The sequence below is a fragment of the Bos mutus genome, chromosome 24 (assembly GCF_027580195.1).
Source record: "Bos mutus isolate GX-2022 chromosome 24, NWIPB_WYAK_1.1, whole genome shotgun sequence".
Lineage (NCBI taxonomy): Eukaryota > Metazoa > Chordata > Mammalia > Artiodactyla > Bovidae > Bos > Bos mutus.
In genome coordinates this window covers 13,998,531-14,020,000 of record NC_091640.1, presented here as the reverse complement: position 1 = coordinate 14,020,000, position 21,470 = coordinate 13,998,531, and the positions used below count along the sequence as shown (strand labels likewise).

Below are 21,470 nucleotides of genomic sequence, written 5' to 3'. Positions count from 1 at the left end.
TTTATTTTTCACAGTGCTCCTATGAGGTTGTATTCCAGATTATTTTGTACTGCATAATTTATTCTAAACTTACATTTGGTATATTTTTGACTGAGAAGTATACAGAAAATGTAATATTCTTAGGAACTTTTAAAACACTGAAATAAAATGTGTGTATATATATTCAAATTCTTTATGCATTTAATTCTTATTTTAAACTAAGAAACATAGCATTTTACAGGTAACTGTTTACCCATGAAAATGTGTTCAACCGTAAAAATGATCACATACAGTGTATTTTGATTTGAAAATTTTTTTTAATTGATTGAAGCATTTAGGAGAGAATATTCCCCTTTTCTTACGCTGTATTTCTCTCTCCTCTCCTTCCCTCCCTGCTTTACTTCTTTATTTTTTCCCTTTTCTCTTCCATCCATTTTTTTCTCCATTCATTCTATGTTTTCTAAGATCTAAAAAATTAATATATCTTCTAAAGGCTTTATAGATCACTCACATGGCTGGCAGCTTATACTGTTTTCAGCCAAGCTGGTTAATCAAGTCACTTGTACAGGCTTCCCTGTGACTTGTGTTTTTCAGAGCTGGGTTTGAAAGGAATTCTAAGAGACAGGAAGTAGAAACTTTGGTTTCTGAAGGCCTGGATTGGGAAGCTGGTAGTTTGTCACTTATGTCATATTCTGTTGGTCAGAAGAGTCACACAACCTGCCTGGCTTCAAGGGAAAAGGAGATAGTTCCTACTTTGAATGAAAAGCATGTAAAAGAATCTTTAATTAGCCACACCTAGTTTTCATTACTTTATTACTTGAGATATTTTGCATGCCATCAGTCAATTACCTTCTGTCTTTTTACTTAACTTTCATGTAGTTACTGTACCTTTTTTATATCATACATATATATTTAATAAAGAAATGTTAACTTTTCATTTTTATTTCTTTAAATTATGAAAGTATTGTAACACATTTACAGGCAACTTGGAAAATACAGAACAAGGTTATATATAGTTCTACTATATAATTATTTTTTAAGTAAACAAATAAATATTTTTAGTTGGAATTTCAGTATCAAATTCTCAGAAATTAACAGAGTGAATATACAGAGACATAGAAGGATATAGTAGACCTGAAAAGCACTGTGAACCACTTCAACATAAGTAGGATTCATACAATTTTCACACAACAGTAGGATACAAATTCTTTTCAAGTTCCCATAGACTGTAAGCTAGGAGACACTGGAACATATCCAGGGACATAAGACAAAGTGCAAAAATTTCTTGGTCTAAAGGTATTGAAATCATACAAAGGCTGTTTGTTTATCACTGTGGAATTATGTTAGAAATCAGTATCAAAAAGTATTTGAAAATAAGCCACATATTTTCAAGTGCAGTGTGACTTTACCAAGAGAGATCTTTGAGTCACTGAAAGACTTAATAAAGTTAGCTTGAAAAAAACACAGAGAATGATTGCAGAGAAGAAAACATTTAAATGAGAAATTAGTATCAAAATGAGAAGTTCATGTTAAAGATATTTAAAATATCATGTATGAAACAAGATGCCAGTCCAGGTTCAATGCACGATACTGGATGCTTGGGGCTAGTGCACTGGGACGACCCAGAGGGATGGTATGGGGAAGGAGGAGGGAGGAGGGTTCAGGATGGGGAGCATATGTATACCTGTGATCGATTCATTTTGATATTTGGCAAAACTAATACAATTGTGTAAAGTTAAAAAAAAAAAAAATCCCATGTATTTGGAAATTAAATGTCCACTTTTTAATGATGGGTGTATCTAAGCTATAATAAGGAAAATTAGAAAATATTTGTACTAGAATAAAAATGAAGAGAATTTACCAGAATTTGTTGCAGGTGACTAAAGCTGCTCAATACAATTAAATACAATGTGGAATCTTGAATAAGATATGAAAACAAATAATGAATACTAGCATAAAATTTTGTGAAATTTGAACAAAATCTGTACTTTAGTTAATAATATTGTATCACTTGTTAGCTTCCTTTTTTTTTTACAACATAATATTTCTTTATATTCTCAAAATTGAATTAGAAGTTTCAAGCCTCATTCAAAAATTTTTTAAAACTAAGATAATAAATTTTCTAGATTTTTAGCAGTAATACTAGATGCCAGAATACATGGAACTATATCAGTTTTGAGTAAATATAAATTAGAAATCTAGCATTTTATTCATACTAAGTCAAACTAGTGGATCAAATAATCCCAAGGAGGAACGCACTCAGGCACATAGTAATCAAAATGATGAAAATTAAAGACAAAACATTAAAAGCAACAAGGGAAAGCGACCAGTAACATACAGGGGAACTCCCATAAGGTTACCAACTGATTTCTCAACAGAAACTCAACAAGCCAGAAGGGAATGGCATGATATATTTAAAGTGATGAAAGGGAAGAACCTATAACCAAGCATATTCTACCCAGTAAGACTATTGTTTAGATTTGATGGAGAAACCCAAAGCTTTCCAGACAAGCAAAAGTTCAAAGAATTTAGCACCACCAAACCATCTTTACGATAAATACTAAAGGAAATTGTACATCTCTAAAACTACCATTTAATAAAAAAACTTGTAATCACTTTTTAAAATCCAGGTGCATAACAGAATTGTCTTGGAAGTCTTTGAAAAATGCAGATGCTCAGATATTGCTGTTCTCCAAAGCTCCAGGTGTGTTTCTAATGAGCAGCTGTGTTTAAAAACAATTGGACTGTATGATGATCTTTTACTTTTATTAATTTGTTTCACTTTTTCTATTTCATATTTATTGCTCCCTTTTCATTTAGTTTATGTTTTCCAATTTCTCAGTCTTTTTTTGTTTTTTTCTCAAGCCTTTATGAAGTGTAGCAGAAAATCTTTTGCATACCTATACATATAGTATTGTGTATGCTGTGTGCTTAGTCGCTCAGTTGTGTCCGACTCTTTGCAACCCCATGGACTGTAGCTCTCCAGGCTCCTCTGTCCATGGGGATTCTCCAGGCAAGTATACTGAAGTGAGTTGCTATGCCCTCCTCCAGGGGATCTTCCTAATCCAGTGATCAAACTCAGGTCTCCCAAAGTGCAGGCAGATTCTTTACTGTCTGAGCCATCAGGGAAGCCCTAGTATGTGTAATATATAATATATATATTTTAGAAAATATGTGAATTTTTGCCCAGCGAAGAAATGTTAATTTTTTTTACTTGAAATATACATATAATCCATAAATATTGACTAAAATTTGAAAACCCTGCTCACTTAATGAGAGTATTGGAACAATATTTTATATGTGCTAAATGTCATAGTATTGTGCCTTTTATATAATGTTTCCTCTTTTCCGCAAGAGCTAATGAGAATATGACTTTTCTAATGTTAAAAAAAAAGCTATTTAAATTGTACTTGTACAGTTAACTCCAAATTAGATCTTCTTTCTAATAAGAGCATTACACATTTATTCATATCCTGATAACTGATTTGATAACAGACCTTCTCTTTATCTTACTTTGAATATTCTTCTGCTTTCTATATATATTGCTACATTACAAAATACCTTTTTTGTGTTTCAATGAGTTTGGTAGCATTCCAGGTAATGTTAGAGGTTGAAAGCCATTATTTAAAGAGGAGTCAATGCAGCATTGTACTAGAATCTGATTGTTGGGCGTTATCATATGGATACATGTATAACTTTCATTTTAAAAAGTAATATTTTAGGTTTTTGGTAGAGATTAAGAAGAAGAATACGATTAGTTATGGTGACATTTTATTCCAGGTTATGCAGGGTGTCAAGTCTGTATCATGAAAGTAATGTGGGAACACTGATTATTCTCACACTCATATCTTTACTAAAGAAAGGGAAATGGTATTGTTTATTTGTCTATATTTCTCTATATTTTACTTTAAATCAAAGTTGTTTTACAAAATCAGTTTCAAGATGTTTATTTCACGTGGAATCAAAATGCTAATGAAAAGCACGCTTTTGACAAAGTTGTCTGGAACAGGTATAGTATAATGGGAACCCATTATACTTAAAGAATATTTTCAGTTTTCCTAAAACTCTTCTGTTCTTCTCTGTGCCATCTCAAATCATCCTGAGTACTGTGTTTATGTCCTCAGTTTCTGAGGCTTATCCTAATCTTGCATCAGATATCTTTTTCAGGATGTAATCTTTTCTCTTAAGTTTTGGTATTTAAATTACTGAAACACCCCCAAATACTCACTTTCACCATTAATATGTATGAAAGAGAGAGAGATCATATGCTGTCTCACTTGATGTTAAAAGAAATTTCCTGAAATGACATTTCAAGAAATATTTATTACCATAACTCACTGAGGCAGAGTAAAAGGCTCTTTCTCATACATTTTTTATTACTTGGAAAACAATCCAGTAATAACAAGGAAAAATTACTGAAAAAGCAAATTTGATGACAAAGAATAGTTTATAAAAGCATCTTACTTTATCAGTAGTCACTAAGTAGTGTCTGACTCTTGCAACCCCAATTGGAATGTGGCCCACCAGCCTCCTCTGTCCTTGGGATTCTCCAGGCAAGAATACTGGAGTGGGTTGCCATTTCCTTCTCCAGGGAGTCTTCCTGACCCAGGACACAGACCCAGATCTCCTGCATTGCAGGCAGATTCTTTACCAATTGATCTACAAGGGAAGCCCTACTTTATCAGTAGCTGCTGCTGCTGCTGAGTCACTTCAGTCGTGTCTGACTCTGTGCGACCCCGTAGATGGCAGCCCACCAGGATGCCCTGTCCCTGGGATTCTCCAGGCAAGAACACTGGAGTGGGTTGCCATTTCCTTCTCCAATGCATGAAAGTGAAAAGTGAAAGTGAAGTCATTCAGTCATGTCCGACCCTCAGTGACCCATGGACTGCAGCCCACCAGGCTCCTCCATCTATGGGATTTTCCAGGCAAGAGTACTGGAGTGGGGTGCCATTGCCTTCTCTGACTTTATCAGTAGAGACAAGCATAATTCATACATGTTTAGTTATATGAAAATTTTAGGTCAAAAATACTATTGCTGTACATGTGAATAATTTTCATAGAGATAGCTAAACAACTTGAAACAAAGTAGTAATAAAAAGTAAACTAATTCTAATTAATAATTAATAAGAAAGTAGCTAGTATCACATGACAACTCAGACACAATCATAACGTAACAGTGTTCTTTTTGATGCTGTCTTCATATGCGTATATCAGTAGTTTTGTATTTTGTATCCTTGACAAGTGGAGGCCAGATTTCTAAGGGAATCCCTTATTAGTGAACACAGTGTGCTAATAAGTTCTAATATGTTCTCAGTTCTCTTTACCAATACCAGGTGTAATGTCTTCAGTAACTCACTAATTTTTAAGTGGAGAGCTTTCAGTCATTTGTAAAACTGCATATTTTGCAGCAGTTTTAGAGTAGGGCTACCACAGGTATCATTGGAGAAGGAAATGGCAACCCACTCCAGTGTTCTTGCCTGGAGAATCCCAGGGACAGGGGAGCCTGTTGGGCTGCCATCTATGGGATTGCACAGAGTTGGACACGACTGAAGTGACTTAGCAGCAGTAGCAGTACCACAAGTATCATCCAGCAGCATTGGCTTCACCAGGGCACTTGTTTGTAAGACAAACTCTCAGGTCTTTCCTCTGCTGATGTTGGATCAGCATCTCCACACAGGATTCCCAAGTACATTAGAACACTAGAGACGACTTTGATATGTATAAGAATCACTCTGGCCACTGCCCCCTGGAAATTCTGATGCAATAGGAATGAAGTAGGGCTTAAAAGTTTGCATTTTTCACAAGCTTCTAGATAGTAGTGAAACTGCCAATCTGTGTATTCTATGTTGAATAGTAATGCCTTAGATCAAATATCGGTCCATTTTTCCCTAAAACCATTCAGATAAGTAAATATATTTATGCTTTTTAGGCCTGGTGGTCTCTTTTGCAGCCGTTCACCCAGGCCACTGTAGTGCTCAAGATATATTGAAATAAATGGGTATGTCTCTGTTCCAATAAGTTTTCTTTATAAAATGTAAAAACAGAGGGAGACCAGTTTGGGCCAGCAAGCTGTATTTCCTCATCCATTATGTAAATGACCCTCAAGTCTCCCAGTAGCCTACTAACAGTTTCTTTCAGCAGAAGTTAACATGACCTGACTGTAGTGGTTTACACACATAAAAGTTAATTTCTTCTTTGTAAGAAGCCCAGGTGTAAGCCGATGTGGTTGGAGTTTGAGCTCTTTAGGAATATTAGGGTCAATCAAGGTCTCCTGGTTAGTTCGTGCCTTAAAAATGCTAACCGTTAAGACTCTATTTGCCTACATCTCAGTGGACAGGCCTAACTTCAAGTGAGCCTGGGAAATGTCTTTAGTGTAGGCACATTCTTGCCCCAAAAATCTTGGTTTAGTTTTGTTTTAAGGAAGAATATAGATAGGATATTGTGTTGTTGACAAACCAGTAGTCCTTGTCACACTACAAACTATATTTTGAGAATAACTGATTTGTTTAGTCAACTGAAATTGATTTGTAACTGATTGTTAAAATGCAGCTATGGGCACAGAATTGGAAAAGGTCAGTTTTCATTGCTGTCCCAAAGAAGGGCAATGCCAAAGAATGTTCACACTACTGCACAGTTGCACTCATTTCACATGCTAGCAAGGTAATACTCAAAATCCTTCAAGCTAGGCTTCAATAGTATGTGAACTAAGAAATACCAGATGTACAAACTGGATTTAGAAAAGACAGAGGAACAAGAGATTAATTTGCCAACAGCCACTGGATCATAGAAAAAGCAAGAGAATTCCAGAAAAACATCTACTACTTCATTGACTATTCTAAAGCCTTTGACTGTGGATCACAACAAACTGTGGAAAATTCGTGAAGAGATTGGAATACCAGACTACCTTACCTGCCTCCTGACAAATCTGTGTGCAGGTCAAGAAGCACTATTTAGAACCAGACATGGAACAATGGACTAGTTCCAAATTGGGAAAGGAGGCTGTATATTGTCAACCTGCTTATTTAATTTATGCAGACTACATCATGTGAAATGCCAGGCTGGATGAAGCGCAAGCTGGAATTCAGATTGCTGAGAGAAATATCATGCAGATGACACCACCCTTATGGCAGAAAGCAAATTAAAAGGAAGAACTAAGAGCTTGAGGAACGTGAAAGAGGAAAGTGGAAAAAGCTGGCTTAAAACTCGACATTCGGAAAACTAAGATCATGGCATCCAGTCCCATCATTTCATGGCAGATAGATAGGGAAATGGTAGAAACAGTGACAGACTTTATTTTCTTGGGCTCCAGAATCATTGTGGATGGTGACTGCAGCCAGAAAATTTAAAAGATCCTTGTTCTGTGGAAGAAAAGCTGTGACAAACCTAGAGACCATATTATAAAGCAAGAGACATTACTTTGCCGACTAAGGTCCATATAGTCAAAGCTATGATTTTTCCAGTAGTCATGTATGGATATGAGAGTTGGACCATAAAGAAGGCTGAGTGCCATAGAATTGATGCTTTCGAAATGTGGTATTGGAGAAGACTCTTCAGAGTCCCTTGAACTACAAGGAGATCAAACAGTCATTCCTAAAGGAAATCAACCCTGAATATTCTTTGAAAGGACTGATGCTGAAGCTGAAGCTCCAATACTTTGGCCACCTCATGTGAAGTGCTGCCTCATTAGAAAACACCCTGTTGCTGGGAAAGACTGAAGACAGGAGGAGAAGGGGATGACAAAAGTTGGATGGCATCACTGACTTAATGGACATGAGTTTGAGCAAACTCTGAGAGATGGCGAAGGACAGGGAAGCCTGGTGTGCTGCAGTCCATGGGTTCACAAAGAGTTGAGCATGAGTGAGCAACTGAACAACCAGAAGAAGTGAAAATTATTAGACTAATAATATGATTACAAGCTTTTGGAATGATAATATCTTTCATTCATTTGGTACATATGAATATTTTTGAAATAGATATACTTTTATATCTAGTATTAGGGTATGGTGAGTTACTCTTAAAAAATATACTTGAAATTAAATATGTTGCTGAGTGTTGCACCCATCAAAGTGGCCACTTTGTACTGTTTGCTGCTACTGCTAAGTCACTTCAGCTGTGTCCGACTCTGTGCGAGCCCATAGACAGCAGCCCACCAGGCTCTGCCATCCCCAGGATTCTCCAGGCAAAAACACTGGAGTGGGTTGCCATTTCATTCTCCAGTGCATGAAAGTGAAAAGTGAAAGTGAAGTTGCTCAGCCGTGTCTGACTCTTTGTGACCCCATGGACTACAGCCTACCAGGCTCCTCCATCTGTGGGATTCTCCAGGCAAGAGTACTGGAGTGGGTTGCCATTGTCTTCTCCTTGTACTGTTTAGGGGGAGTGTAAATTGACATAGCCACTATGGAGAACAGAATGGAGATTCCTAACCTAGGAATAAAGCTACCGTATTATCTAGCAGTCTCACTACTGGGCATATGCCCTGAGAAAACCATAATTGGAAAAGACACCCTGTACCCCAGTGTTTATTGCAGCACTATTTACAATAGCTAGGACATTGAAGCAACCTACATGTCTGTAGACCGATGAATGAATAAAGAAGCTGTGGTACATATATGCAATAGAATATTACTCAGCCATAAAAAGGAACACATTTGAGTCAATTCTAATGAGGTGTATGAACCTAGAGACTTATTATACAGAGTGAAGTAAATCAGAAAAATATCATATTAATGTATATGTATGGAGTCTAGAAAGATGATACTGATGAACCTATCTGCAGGGCAGCAGTGAAGACACAGACACAGAGAACAGACCTGTGGACCCAGGGGGCAAGGGGTGGGTGGGAAGAAGAGAGAGTAGCATAGAAACATACACGTTACTGTAATATGTATACTACGTAGCCAGTGGGGTTTGCTGTATGACTCAGAAGATCGGACAGATGCCATGTGACAATCTAGAGAGGTGGAATGGGGGGAGAGAGGGGAAGGAGGTTCAAGAGGGAGGGGAGATATATATATATATACACACAACTATGGCTGATTCGTGTTGATGTATGGCAGAGACCTATACAATATTGTAAAGCAATCATTCTCCAATTAAAAATAAATTTTAAAAAATTAAAAAATTTAAATTTAAAAAAATTAAAAAATAGCCACTCTGGGAAGGAGGAATTACACAAAGTACAGTGCAAAAGTGGTGTGAGTGATGGAGTCTAACTTAGGTTTAAACTCCAGTCTGGTGACTTTGGACAATCCTGTTAATATCTGGAACCAGAGGTTTTTTCATTCAGTGGATATTTATAATACTTAATTTACATCATTAAAAGGGTTAGTCATAATGAATGTAATGTGTCTATTTAAAAGCCTAGCCTTCAATAAATTATAACTTTATAATTAGGTTGGTGCAAAAGTAATTGCGGTTTTACATTGTTAACGTTTGCCATTTGATATTGGAATAATTCTTAAATAAATGTGGTTATTTTATACATCCTTTTAATGTGGATTTCTCACTTCATGTGTTTTTGCTAATGACTTATTGCTTTGGATTTTATATCTATTTTAGACTATAGAAATCATGTTAGACACAAAGCAAATTCAAGTGATTGTTTTATTCAAGTTCAAAATGAGTCATAAAGCAGAGGAAACAGCTCACAACATCAACAATGCATGTGGCTCAGGAATTGCTATCAAATGTGCAATGTAGTGGTCATGAAGTTTTGCAAAGGAGATGAGCAAAGTTCTGCCTTGAAGATGAGCATAATGGCTAGCCATTGGAAGTTAACAATGACCAATTGAGAGCTCTCATCAAAGCTGATCCTCTTACAGCTACATGAGAAGTTGCCCAAGAACTCAGCGTCAACCATTCTACAGCCATTTGGCATTTGACACAAATTGGAAAGGTGTAAAAGTTCGATAAGTGGGCTGACCACAAATCAAATAAAGCATTGTTTGGAAGTGTCATCTTATTCTGCACAACAACAACGAACCATTTCTCAATCGGATTGTGACACACGCTGAAAAGTGGATTTTAAACTACAGCCAGCAACAACCAGCCCAGTGGTTGGACCGAGAAGTTCCAAAGCACTTTCCAAAGCCAAAGGGTGCACCGAAAAATGGTCATGGTCACTGTTTGGTAGTCTGCTGCCCGTCTGATCCACTACAGTTTTCTGAATCCTGGTGAAACCATTACAAAATGCTCAGCAAACTGATGAGATACACCAGAAACTGGAATGCCTGCAACCAGCATTGGTCAACAGCATGGACCTAGTTCTCATGAAAACGCCCGACTGCACATCTCAGAACCCGACACTTCAAAATTTGAACAAATTGGGCTATGAAGTTTTGCCTCATCCGCCATATTCATCTGACCTTTCTCCAACTGACTACCACTTCTTCAAGCATCTTGACAACTCTTTGCAAGGGAAACGCTTCTGCAATCAGCAGCATGCAGAAAATGCTTTCCAAGAGTTCATCAAATCCCAAAGCACAGATCTTTGTACTCCAGGAATAAACCAACTTAGTTCTCTTTGCTAAAAACATGTTGATTGTAGCAGTTGTATTTTGATAAATAAAGATGTGTTTGAGCCTAGGTATAATGATTTAAAATTAAGGGTCCAAAACTGCCATTACTTTTGTACCAACCTAATAATTGAAGATTGATCTAACGGTAATGTCATTACTTAAGTCATTTTTGGACTTCCGGTATGGCCTTCAGAACATGTATTAAATGAACATTAATAATATTAATTGAATTTAGACAGGATTAATGCCGTTATTAAAAAGTGGTCTGATTTTTATTTTCCATAGTGACTGAAATAAATGTATGTTTGTAAATACTGGCATAGTCATGTGTATTTGCAAATTTTATTTATTGTTAGGTTATTAATGAGAGAAACAGAGCAGAAAAAATTCAGCTTCAAACAGATGTTATTTGCTTAAATTTTTTGAGCATTTTTCAACATGTGCCAGGTTTCCAGATTTTATGAGAAAGAAAAAAATGAGACAATGACTGGTCCTGCTTATGTAATTTTTCTTAATTTAGAGGATTATGCTATGAACTTTATACATGTTTTTACAACTCAAGTGAATTCATTCATTGTTCTTTCTGCTGCCACTTCAAGATTATTTCTCTAAAATTTGTTTTAATTTTACATTTACTTTTGTCATTGTGTGGTTGTGGTATGATTGACTTCATTATGTATGTTTCTGCGACCCTTTATTCACTGTCATTCTTAACATATACCCAGTTTGAAGTGAGAAATGATAGACACGTGTTATAATTAAGGTTTCTACAATCTCACTTAACTTTGGTTAAAATGACTTTTTAACAATTTGACAGAATTTTGCACGACATTTTTTCTGATGCAAATAATAATTTGAGTTTAAAGTGATAACTGCTTCATAGAATCAAAGATTACACATTTTCTTTGAAAATTTAGGTAAGAAATTGAAAAGAGTAGTAATCAGTTTAAAATTAAATTAGCTCAAACTGCTTTTGTATTCAGTTGTATGTGTAACCTGGTTTGCCTGTGTTTTTCACAATTCTTTTGCTTTTTTGTTTTTGAACTGTTATTGCAGCTGGATATTGCGTGATTACATATATTCTTGGAGTAGGAGACAGGCACCTGGATAACCTTTTGCTGACAAAAACAGGTAATAATGGCTAGTAGAAGATATACATTTTATATGCCAATGATTTTTGCTGTGGAATCTACTTCGTAATAAAATAAGTTGCCTAAGTGAATATAAACTGTAGTCTTAGAAATCCCTCTATATGGTACTTTTAAGAACATACAAAGGAAATGCCTATACTTTTTAAGAATTGCTATAGTAAAAATCCTGTAGATGATCATATAGCCTTTACTTCTTGAAATGCCTCCTCTAGTAGAAAGCCCTTATTGTCTGCAAGTAGTCCAGTTTATTACTGTATAGCTCTAGTTTTAGAGTGTTTAAATATTCTTTCTCTTATCAGACAACACCAATAAGTCGCAGTATCAGTCAACACTGAAATCACATTAACCTCCACCTTTAATTCTTTACCTTTTCCTCTTGGAGGTATTTGGAATAAGTGTTCTCACCCTCCTTCTTCGTATTAACTCCTTGGCCCAATGCTTTAAACACCTTTTCTGTGCAAACAACTTCCAAACTTACTCTATTTCAATCAATTTCACTAGCTATTTACTTGAAATCCTAAATATACAGCTATTTGTAAAAGTTATTTTCTTCTTCCACTACCTGCCTAATAAACTGTTCCTTGCTTGATTTTCCCATCCTAATAAATAGGAACATCATTTACTCAGTTGTTTAAGCCTCAGAGTTGGGAGTTATTTTTAATTCCACTATTGGCTTTGTTTCATATATTGAACATATTATCAGATTGTATCTACTGCTCACTAAAATGGATAATGAAGTTAACCCCTCTCTTCATTTCCCCTGCTTGGACCCCATTTGAAACCACCAGTATCTTTTGCCCAAACTCTTTGATTAAAATATGAACTCTTTAATGTAGGCATTGTGGCTTGCCCAACCGGTTTGAATGTCTGAATGTGGAATCACTCCTGTGTGGAGCCAGTGCTCTTGTTTTGTTCTTCCTGGGAAGCTCTTCTGTCAGATCTTCGCGAGACTTTGGTTCCTAAGCTTAAGTTTGAATGGCATCTTTTTTAGAATAGCCTTTTCTAACTCTTGAGTCTGAAATAATGTATACCTGCCACCCCACCCCTCTCCATTTCTACTTACTCTGTTTTGTTTTCTTTGCAACACTTACCACCAGCTTAAGTTATCTTTTTTTCAAATACAATTCAACAAGTATTTATTAAGCACCTACTATATTTTAGGTGTTGTTCTAGGTGCTAGAGATACCAAACAAAAGAGACAGAAATCCTAGCTCTCATGGAGCTTATTGACTTCTTAACATCATCCATCCTCTTCTATTCAGGATGTAAGTTCCTAAGAACAAGGACCCAGTCCATTCACTGTGCCTCCAGAGCCTTGAACAACATTCAGCTCAAATGTTTGATAAATTATTGTTGAATTAATGAATAAATATTTCTTCTCTTCTATAGAGCTTTTTCTTCCCTATGCCATATGATCCAAGTTTTTTCAGCCCTCCACAGAAAGTAGATTTTAAAGTACCCTTAAAATAGTCTCTCAGGTAATGATATTATCTATTAGTATTTCTCCAAATTTTCATGCCAAGAATTTAACATCCAGTGTAGCCTCACTAATTGCTAATATAATAACTGTGTTATTCATGTAATCTGCAATTTCATATATTCAACTTTAAATCTTTAGTGTGAAAAATTATCTGGTAAAATTTGCATGTGGAACTGTCTGTATCAAGGCCATACAATCCCCTTAATAATCAAAGCCTGAAAGAATGTAACCAAATTGAATTGGAAGTTGGAGGTTCTTGCCAAATTTATTCATTTAGTAAAGTATATTTTTTATAAAATGTTATGCTGTGTTTGGAAAAAAAAAAATAATTTGGAAAATGTTTACCTGTGTTGTTTTTTAGCTCTCTTTTTCAGTTGAATCTTTTAACCACAGAATCAAACTACAAAAACAATTACATTTGTTTTTATATTGTATTCATTTTATAACCACAGTGGAATTCTTCAATGTATAGAGTAGCAATATATCTGTAATATTTAGGTATTGTTCTAGGTGCTGACGATTCACAGATCTTACCTGTCTCTTTTAGAAATTGATAAATAAGAGACCTTTTTCTGTTGAACTTTGAGAGCTGTTCTGTCTTGTGTGTGTCTATGTGTATTGATGGGGATACTTTAAGAGTTAAGATTTGGAAAGAAAGGTCTATCTAATATACTTTTTTGGCCCAGGTCATAGATACTTGCGGAGAAGGATATCGCAGCCCACTCTAGTATTCTTGCCTAGAGAATCCTGTGGACAGAGGATCCTAGTGGGCTGCCATCTATGGGGTTGCAGAGAGTCAGACACGACTGAAGCGACTTACCATTCATGCATGCATTGGAGAAGGAAATGGCAACCCACTCCAGTATTCATGCCTGGAGAATCCCAGGAACAGAGGAGCCTGGTGGGCTACAGTCCATGGGGTCGCACAGTGTCGGACACGACTGAAGCGACGCAGCAGCAGCAGCAGCAGCAGCAGCATAGACACTTGTGGAAACTGAATTGTGTAATTTCAGGAACAGATTTTAAACTTCTTGTCACCAGTTTTCCACTAGAGGGTGCTCTAAATTTTGTTTTTGAAGAATAAAAGCTTACCTTAAAATGTCCTGGGTAGGAAGCATGTCTGTTTCTTTTAAAACAGCATTTCTCCAAGTTATTTCTTCTTAATCTCTCTAATTATTTCATCCATTTATATTATACAACAGCATTTTAAACCTTCCTCACTGGGATAAATATTTTCAGTTCTGGGGTTTAGATTGAATGAAATTGGATTATGTGAGGAAAAACAAGTTATATCAAGACAAATGGAAGTATAATACATTCCTCAACTTCCTGAAGTTTATAATGATTTATTTTAAAATATTTGTGTCTCTAGTTGTTTTTTACTAACAGTCCATATTTCAGAGTAGTTTCAAGTCATGTTAATTACGTATGTTATAATTTGACTAGAGCTTCCCTGGTGGCTCAAACAGTAAAGAATCTGCCTGAAATGCGGGAGACCTGGGTTCGATCCCTGGGTTGGGAAGATCCCCTGGAGAAGGAAATGACAACCCACTCCAGTATTCTTGCCTGGAGAATCCCATGGACAGAGAAGCCTGGTGGGCTACAGTCCATGGGGTCACAAAGAGTCGGACATGACTGAGCAACTAACACACACACACACAAAATTTAAGCTATATCATATATATAATGAAAGTTTCTCTGTCATGTTTGACTTATTATGTGCGACTCCATGGACTGTAGGGGTTAATATGTCATTATAGGAGTTAATATGTCAGGCTCTGAAGTCAAATTCTTTGAATTTAAATGGTCCCTCCACCATTGGATGACTGAGCATGTTATCTATCTGTGTCTCAGTCTCTTCTTCTCAATGTATAATAATAGAATCTCTCTCCTGGTGTGAGAGTTGAACAATTTAATATGGTAGAATTTTGTATGGTACCGAGTACCTAGTAAACATTCCTTTTGGGCTATTATGGTTTTGTTTATTTCACCACCAGAAAATAAGAACGCCTTCCTTTTTTGACTTATATAGCTGTTATCATAATTGATAACAGCTGGAATCATGATTTTTAGAGAGAAGCAAGCAATGTATTTCTAGTTGTTTTTCCTACTCCAGAATCCAAATGCCTTCAAGTTACTGCTCTCTGAATTCTCTTTTGAGAGTCTCATTAATTTAATAATATAGGAAGCTTTTTAGAGGAAAAAGTTTGATGATTTAATGCTATCCTCTCAGTGTTTTAAGGTGAAAGTGAATGTGAAAGTCGCTCAGTCATGTCCAACTCTTTGTGACCCCAATTTTCCAGCTGAGAATACTGGAGTGGGTAGCCTTTCCCTTCTCCAGGGGATCTTCCCAACCCAGGGGAAGATTTATTTTATTTTAAAAATAAATATGATTATTTGTTTTTTTTTTTCAGGACATATTTTCAGGATATCATGAATTGGTGATATTCAAAATCTTTCTTAAGTAGAATGAACTTAGTTACTATTCAAATGGTAGTGCTTTCTCAGCTGTTTGCACTTGTTATTTAGTTTGGAGGATTAAGCATACTATAAAATCCAAAACTACAGACTTGTTTTCTTAATGTGCTTGTTTATTCTCTGCAACATGAGAGAAGGGAATATAAATAAAGTTTTGTACATAGTAGGCACCCAGTAGATGCTTTGGAAAGAAATAAATGAACTAGGTTTTTTCATATCATTTTTTATCTTTCTGCAGGTTACAGAAAAATCTATATCCTATCAAAACTTATTTTTACTATAGACTGTGGACATACTATTATTTATCAGTTTGATTTGTGTTTCTCAGTTGATATATACAGAAGAGAGCCAAGCACATAAGACCTTCCCTTTTATCCATAAATACTTTTTTAGTCTTTATTGATCATTACTTTAGATGTTTAAATAGTGAGAACTTGTCCTCATGAGAATAGTTTTCTTTTTAACATTATTTAAAATCTGCTCTTTTGAAAGTTTCTTAAATATTCAGTGTCAGGAAGTAAGTCTTTTTGTTTACTGAAACCTGTCATAAGGAAAATGTTAATAGTTTCCTTATAGCTGCCTTAAAAAAAAAAAAAAAAAAAGGTTCTTTGAGAAGAGCATTGTTTCTTCTCATAGAGGTAATCAAAAGTAATAGAGGGCTATACTCATTGTGCCTAAGGAGACAGAGATTACTTCATGGAAAGAGTAATTTAGATGGGGTCATTAAGAATGTGTTGGATTTGTATGGGATGCAAATGGAGAAAAATATGCAGTACAATAAAATACCCCGAAGCTGAAATAAGCCAGTCCTTTTCAGGTAATATATAGTCTGGTTGGAGAAATTTGAAGTCAGATTGTGGAGGAAAGTCAGTCTACTTCCTTTTGGATCACCTATTATATGACAAAGCTTAATTCATGTCACTGAAACTGAAGTAAAACTATAGATTAGGGTAGTAAATATTTTAATATAAGTTTTATCAGATTATATATTCCTTAATGCTGCATAGACACTATTTTGCTTCAAAATGAATAACTTGAAGAGAGATTACATTTTGGTGTATTTCAAAGAATTTGAAGTTTCATAAATGAAAATATTAAAAAATTATTTTCATAGTAATCCCTATAACCAAAAAAATGTGTCAATTTTTAAGCTAATGAAGTTGAACAACACAAGGAAACTGTAACCATTGGTCTGAATCATCATTTAGATGATTCATCTTGCCACTGTCCCCTCCACAATGACCTAACTGAAGCCGAGAGTTGTACTCTTCGGCATAAAGTAGATCAGAAATCCTCAAGCTTCTGAGTGTATCAGAATCATCAGGAGAGCCAGTTAAAATACACACTGCTGGTCCCCAGGCTTAGATATGATAGGGCCTGAGAATTTGTTTTAGTAGCAAAGAATTACATATGATAGGGCCTGAGAATTTGTCTTAGTAGCAAAGAAAACTAAGTAATTATCTGAAATGATTATTAAGATTCTTCTTCCTTTTTAAAATCCTTTTTTATCAAGTTTTTAAAACTTTTTATTGTATATTGGAGTATAGCCAATTCACACTGTTGTGATAGTTTCAGGTGGACAGCAAAGGGACTCAGCCATATACATACATACATATATATGTATGTATGTATCCATTCTCCCCCAATCTCCCCTCTCATCCAGGCTGCCACATAACATTGAGCACAGTCCCTTGTGCTGTACAGTTAAGTTCTTGTTGGTTATCCATTTTAAATACAGGAGTTTGTTCCTGCCCATCCCAAATTCCCCAACTATCCCTTCCCCCAGTTTTCCCCCCATACCCATAAATTCATTCTCTAAGTCTGTGAGTCGGTTTCTATAAAGGGTATCATACGATATTTCTCTTGCTCTGTCTGACCTACTTCACTCAGCATGATAATCTCTAGGTCCATCCATGATGCTGCAAATAGCATTATTTCATTTTTAATGGCTGAGTATTATTCCTTTATATATCTGTACATCTTCTTTATCCATTCCTCTGTTGATAAACATTTAGGTTACTTCCTTGTCTTGGCTATTGTAAACAGTCCTGCAGTGAGCATTGGGGTGCATGTGTCCTTTCAGATCATGTTTTTCTCCAGATATGTGTGCAGGAATGGGATTTATGGGTCACATGTAGCTCTATTTTTTGTTTTTTTTTTTTTTTTTTTTAAGAAAACTTCACACTGTTCTCTATAGTGGCTGTACCAGTTTACATTCCTACCAACAGTGTAGAGGAGTTCCCTTCTCTCTACACCCTCTCCAGAATTTATTGTCTGGATTTTGATGATGGCCCTTTTGACTGGTGTGAGGCAATGTCTCATTATAGTTTTTATTTTTATTTCTCTATTAAACAGCAGTGTTGAATAAATTTTCATATGCCTCTTGGCATCTATATGTCTTCTTTGGAGAAATGTCTATTTAGGTCTTTGGCCCATTTTTTGGTTGGGTTGTTTTTAAGATGTTAAAGCCCCATGAACTGTTTGTAAATTTTGGAGACTAATCAATTGTTGATTCCATTATTTGCAGCAATTTTCTCCCATTCTGTGGGTTATCTTTTTGTCTTCTCTGATTTCTTTTGCTGTACAAAAGCTTTTCAGCTTAATTAGATTTCTATTACTGTGATTTATGTCAAAGAGTGTTTTGCCTATGTTTTCTTCTATGAGCTTTATACTGTCTGGTCTTCAATTTAGGTTTTTAATCCATTTTGAGTTCATTTTGTGTATGTTGTTAAAGAATGTTCTAATTTCATTTTTTTTTTTACACATAGCTGTCCAGTTTTTCCAATTTATTGAAGAGACTGTCTTTTCTCCATTGTATATTCTTCCTCCTTTGTCAAAGATAAGTTGCCTACAGATGTGTGGGTTTATTTCTGGGCTTTCTATCCTGTTCATTGATCTACATTTCTGTTTTTGTGCCAGATTCATACTATTTTGATGACTGTAGCTTTGCAGTATAGTCTGAAACCAGGAAGCCTGATTCCTCCAACTTCATTTTTCTTTCTTAAAGTTGCTTTGGCTCTTCAGAGTCTTTTGTGTCTCCATACAAATTTAAATTTTTTTTCTAGTTTTATGAAAAATACCACTGTAGATTGCCTTGTGTAATATAGTCATTTTGACAATATTGATTCTTCTATCCAAGAACATGCTATACCTTTCCATCTGTTTGTGTCATCTTCAGTTTCTTTCATCATTATCTTACAGTTTTCAGAGTACAGGTGTTTTGTCTCATTGGGTAGGGTTATTCCTAGGTATTTTTTACTTTTTGAGGCAGTACTAAATGTGATTGTTGCTTTAATTTCTTTCTAATCTTTCGTTGTTAGTATATAGAAATGCAGCATATTTCTGTGCTCTAATTTTGATCCTGCAACTTCACTAAATTCATCGGTGAGGTCTAGTAGCTTTTGGTAGCATCTTTCGGATTTTCTGTGTATAATATCACGGCATCTGCAAACACTGACTGTTTTTCTTTTCCAATTTAGATTCCTTTTATTTCTTGTTCTTCTCTGATTGCTGTGGCTAGGATATCCAAAATTATGTTGAATAAAAGTGGTGAAATAGATATCCCTGTCTTGGTCCTGATCTTAGAGGAAATGTTTTTAGCTTTTTGCTGTTGAGTATGATGTTAGCTGTAGATTTGTTTTATATGGCCTTTATTATGTTGAGGTATGTACACTCCGTGCTCAGTTTCTGGAGAACTTTTATCATAAATAGTTGCTGAGTTTTGTCAAAACTTTTTCCTGCATCTTTTGAAATGATCATGTGTTTTTTTCCTTCAATTTTTTGATGTGGTTTATCACACTGATTTGAGGATAGTGAAAAATCCTTGACTCCTTGGGTTAAATCCCACTGTTCATGGTGTATGATTCTTTTAATGTATTGTTGGATTCAGATTCCTAGTATTTTGTTGAGGATTTATGCACCTGTGTTCATCAGTGATTTTGCCCTGTGATTTTCCTTTTTTTGTGATATCTTTGGTTTTTGTGTCAAGGTGATGTGGACTCACAGAATGAGTTTGATAGTTTTCTTTCCTCTGCAATTTTTTGGAACAGTTTCGGGAGGATTATTGTTAGCTCTTCTTGGAATTTGCCTGTGAAGTCATCAGGTCTTGGACTTTTGTTTTTTGGGAGTTTTTAAATCACAGTTTCAATTTCAGTGCAGTGATTGGTTTCTTCATATTTTCTGTTTCTTCCTGGTTCAGTCTTGGGAGAATGTACCTTTCTAAAAATTTGTCCATTTTTCCCAGGTTGTCCACTTGGCATACATGTTGTTGCATACTTGTTGCTCTTACAGTTTCTTGTAAGAGTCTCTTATGATCCTTTGGCTAAAGGTTTATCAATTTTGTTTATCTTTTCAAAGAACCAGATTTTAGTTTCATTGATCTTTGAATTTTTTTATTTTTGGTCTCTGTTTCATTTACTTCTACTCTGATCTTTATGATTTTTTTCCTTCTGCTAACTTTGATTCTGTTTATTATTCTTTCTCTGGTTGCTTTAGGTGTAAGGTTAGGTTGCTTATTTGAGATATTTCCTATTTCCTGAGGGATGATTGTATCATTGTAAACATCCCCCTTAGAATTGCTTTTGTTGTATTCTATAGGTTTTTAATTGATGTGCTTTTCATTTTCATTTGTTTCTAGGTATTTGATTTCCTCTTTGATTTCTTCACTATTTTTCTTGTAGTTTATTTCTAATCTCATAGCATTGTGATTGGAAAAGGTGTTAAGATTTCAGTTTTCTTGATTTTACCAAGGCTTACCTTGTTGCCCAGACCGTGGTCAATCCTGGACAATGTTCCATGTGCACTTGAGAAGAATGTATATTATGCTGTTGGATGGAATCCTATTTAAATATCAATTAAGTAGGTCTGGTCTAATGTTTCATTTAAGGCTCTAACCTTACTGATTTTCTGTTTGGATGATCTGTCCATTGATGAAGTGGGGTGTTACAAAGAACATGAGAGATTCAAGGAGAAAGAATAAGTAGAGGTATAAAAAACAATAAGTACAGTTTTGAGATTGGTTCCAGTTAATTATTAAATATTCAAAAGGAAAATTAAGAATAACTCTACACTATATACTATTAATTTCAGCAGTATATATTCTCTTTAATCCAAAAAATTGTCTTCACCTACAATTATAAAAATATTTCCATGTCTCTAATGCAAATAGACTTCCCTGGTGGCTCAGATGGTAAAGAATCTGCCTGCAGTGCAGTAGACCCAGGTTCGATCCCTATGTCAGGAAGATCCCCTGGAGAAGGAAATGGCAATCCACTCCAGCATTCTTGCCTGGAGATTTCCATGGACAGAGAAGCCTGGTGGGCCTCAATCCATGTGGTCGCAAAGAATTAGAAATGCAAATAACAGGAAAATTTAATTAACACCTCTTATTAGCAAGAAGAGATAAGAAAGCCTTCTTCAGCGATCAATGCAAAAAAATAGAGGAAAACAACAGAATGGGAAAGACTAGGGATCTCTTCAAGAAAATGAGAGATACCAAAGGAACATTTCATGCAAAGATGGGCTCGATAAAGGACAGAAATGGTATGAACCTAACAGAAGCAGAAGATATTAAGAAGAGATGGCAAGAATACGCAGAAGAACTGTATAAAAAAGATCTTCACGACCCAGATAATCACGATGGTGTGATCACTGACCTAGAGCCAGACATCCTGGAATGTGAAGTCAAGTGGGCCTTAGAAAGCATCGCTACGAACAAAGCTAGTGGAGGTGATGGAATTCCAGTTGAGCTATTCCAAATCCTGAAAGATGATGCTGTGAAAGTGCTGCACTCAATATGTCATCAAATTTGGAAAACTCAGCAGTGGCCACAGGACTGGAAAAGGTCAGTTTTCATTCCAGTCCCAA

The 21,470-nt window shown here is 35.6% G+C and overlaps 1 protein-coding gene across 2 annotated transcripts in view; it reads left to right on the top strand.

Annotated features, from left to right (window-relative positions):
• Positions 1 to 21,470, top strand: part of PIK3C3 (phosphatidylinositol 3-kinase catalytic subunit type 3) — a 166,915-nt gene that overhangs the window by 115,205 nt on the left and 30,240 nt on the right. For both annotated transcript variants that reach the window (XM_005896350.3, XM_070361954.1), the window contains exon 21: positions 11,553 to 11,627. In XM_005896350.3, coding sequence (XP_005896412.2) covers positions 11,553 to 11,627 — 75 coding nt within the window. The remainder of the gene's footprint in view (positions 1 to 11,552; positions 11,628 to 21,470) is intronic.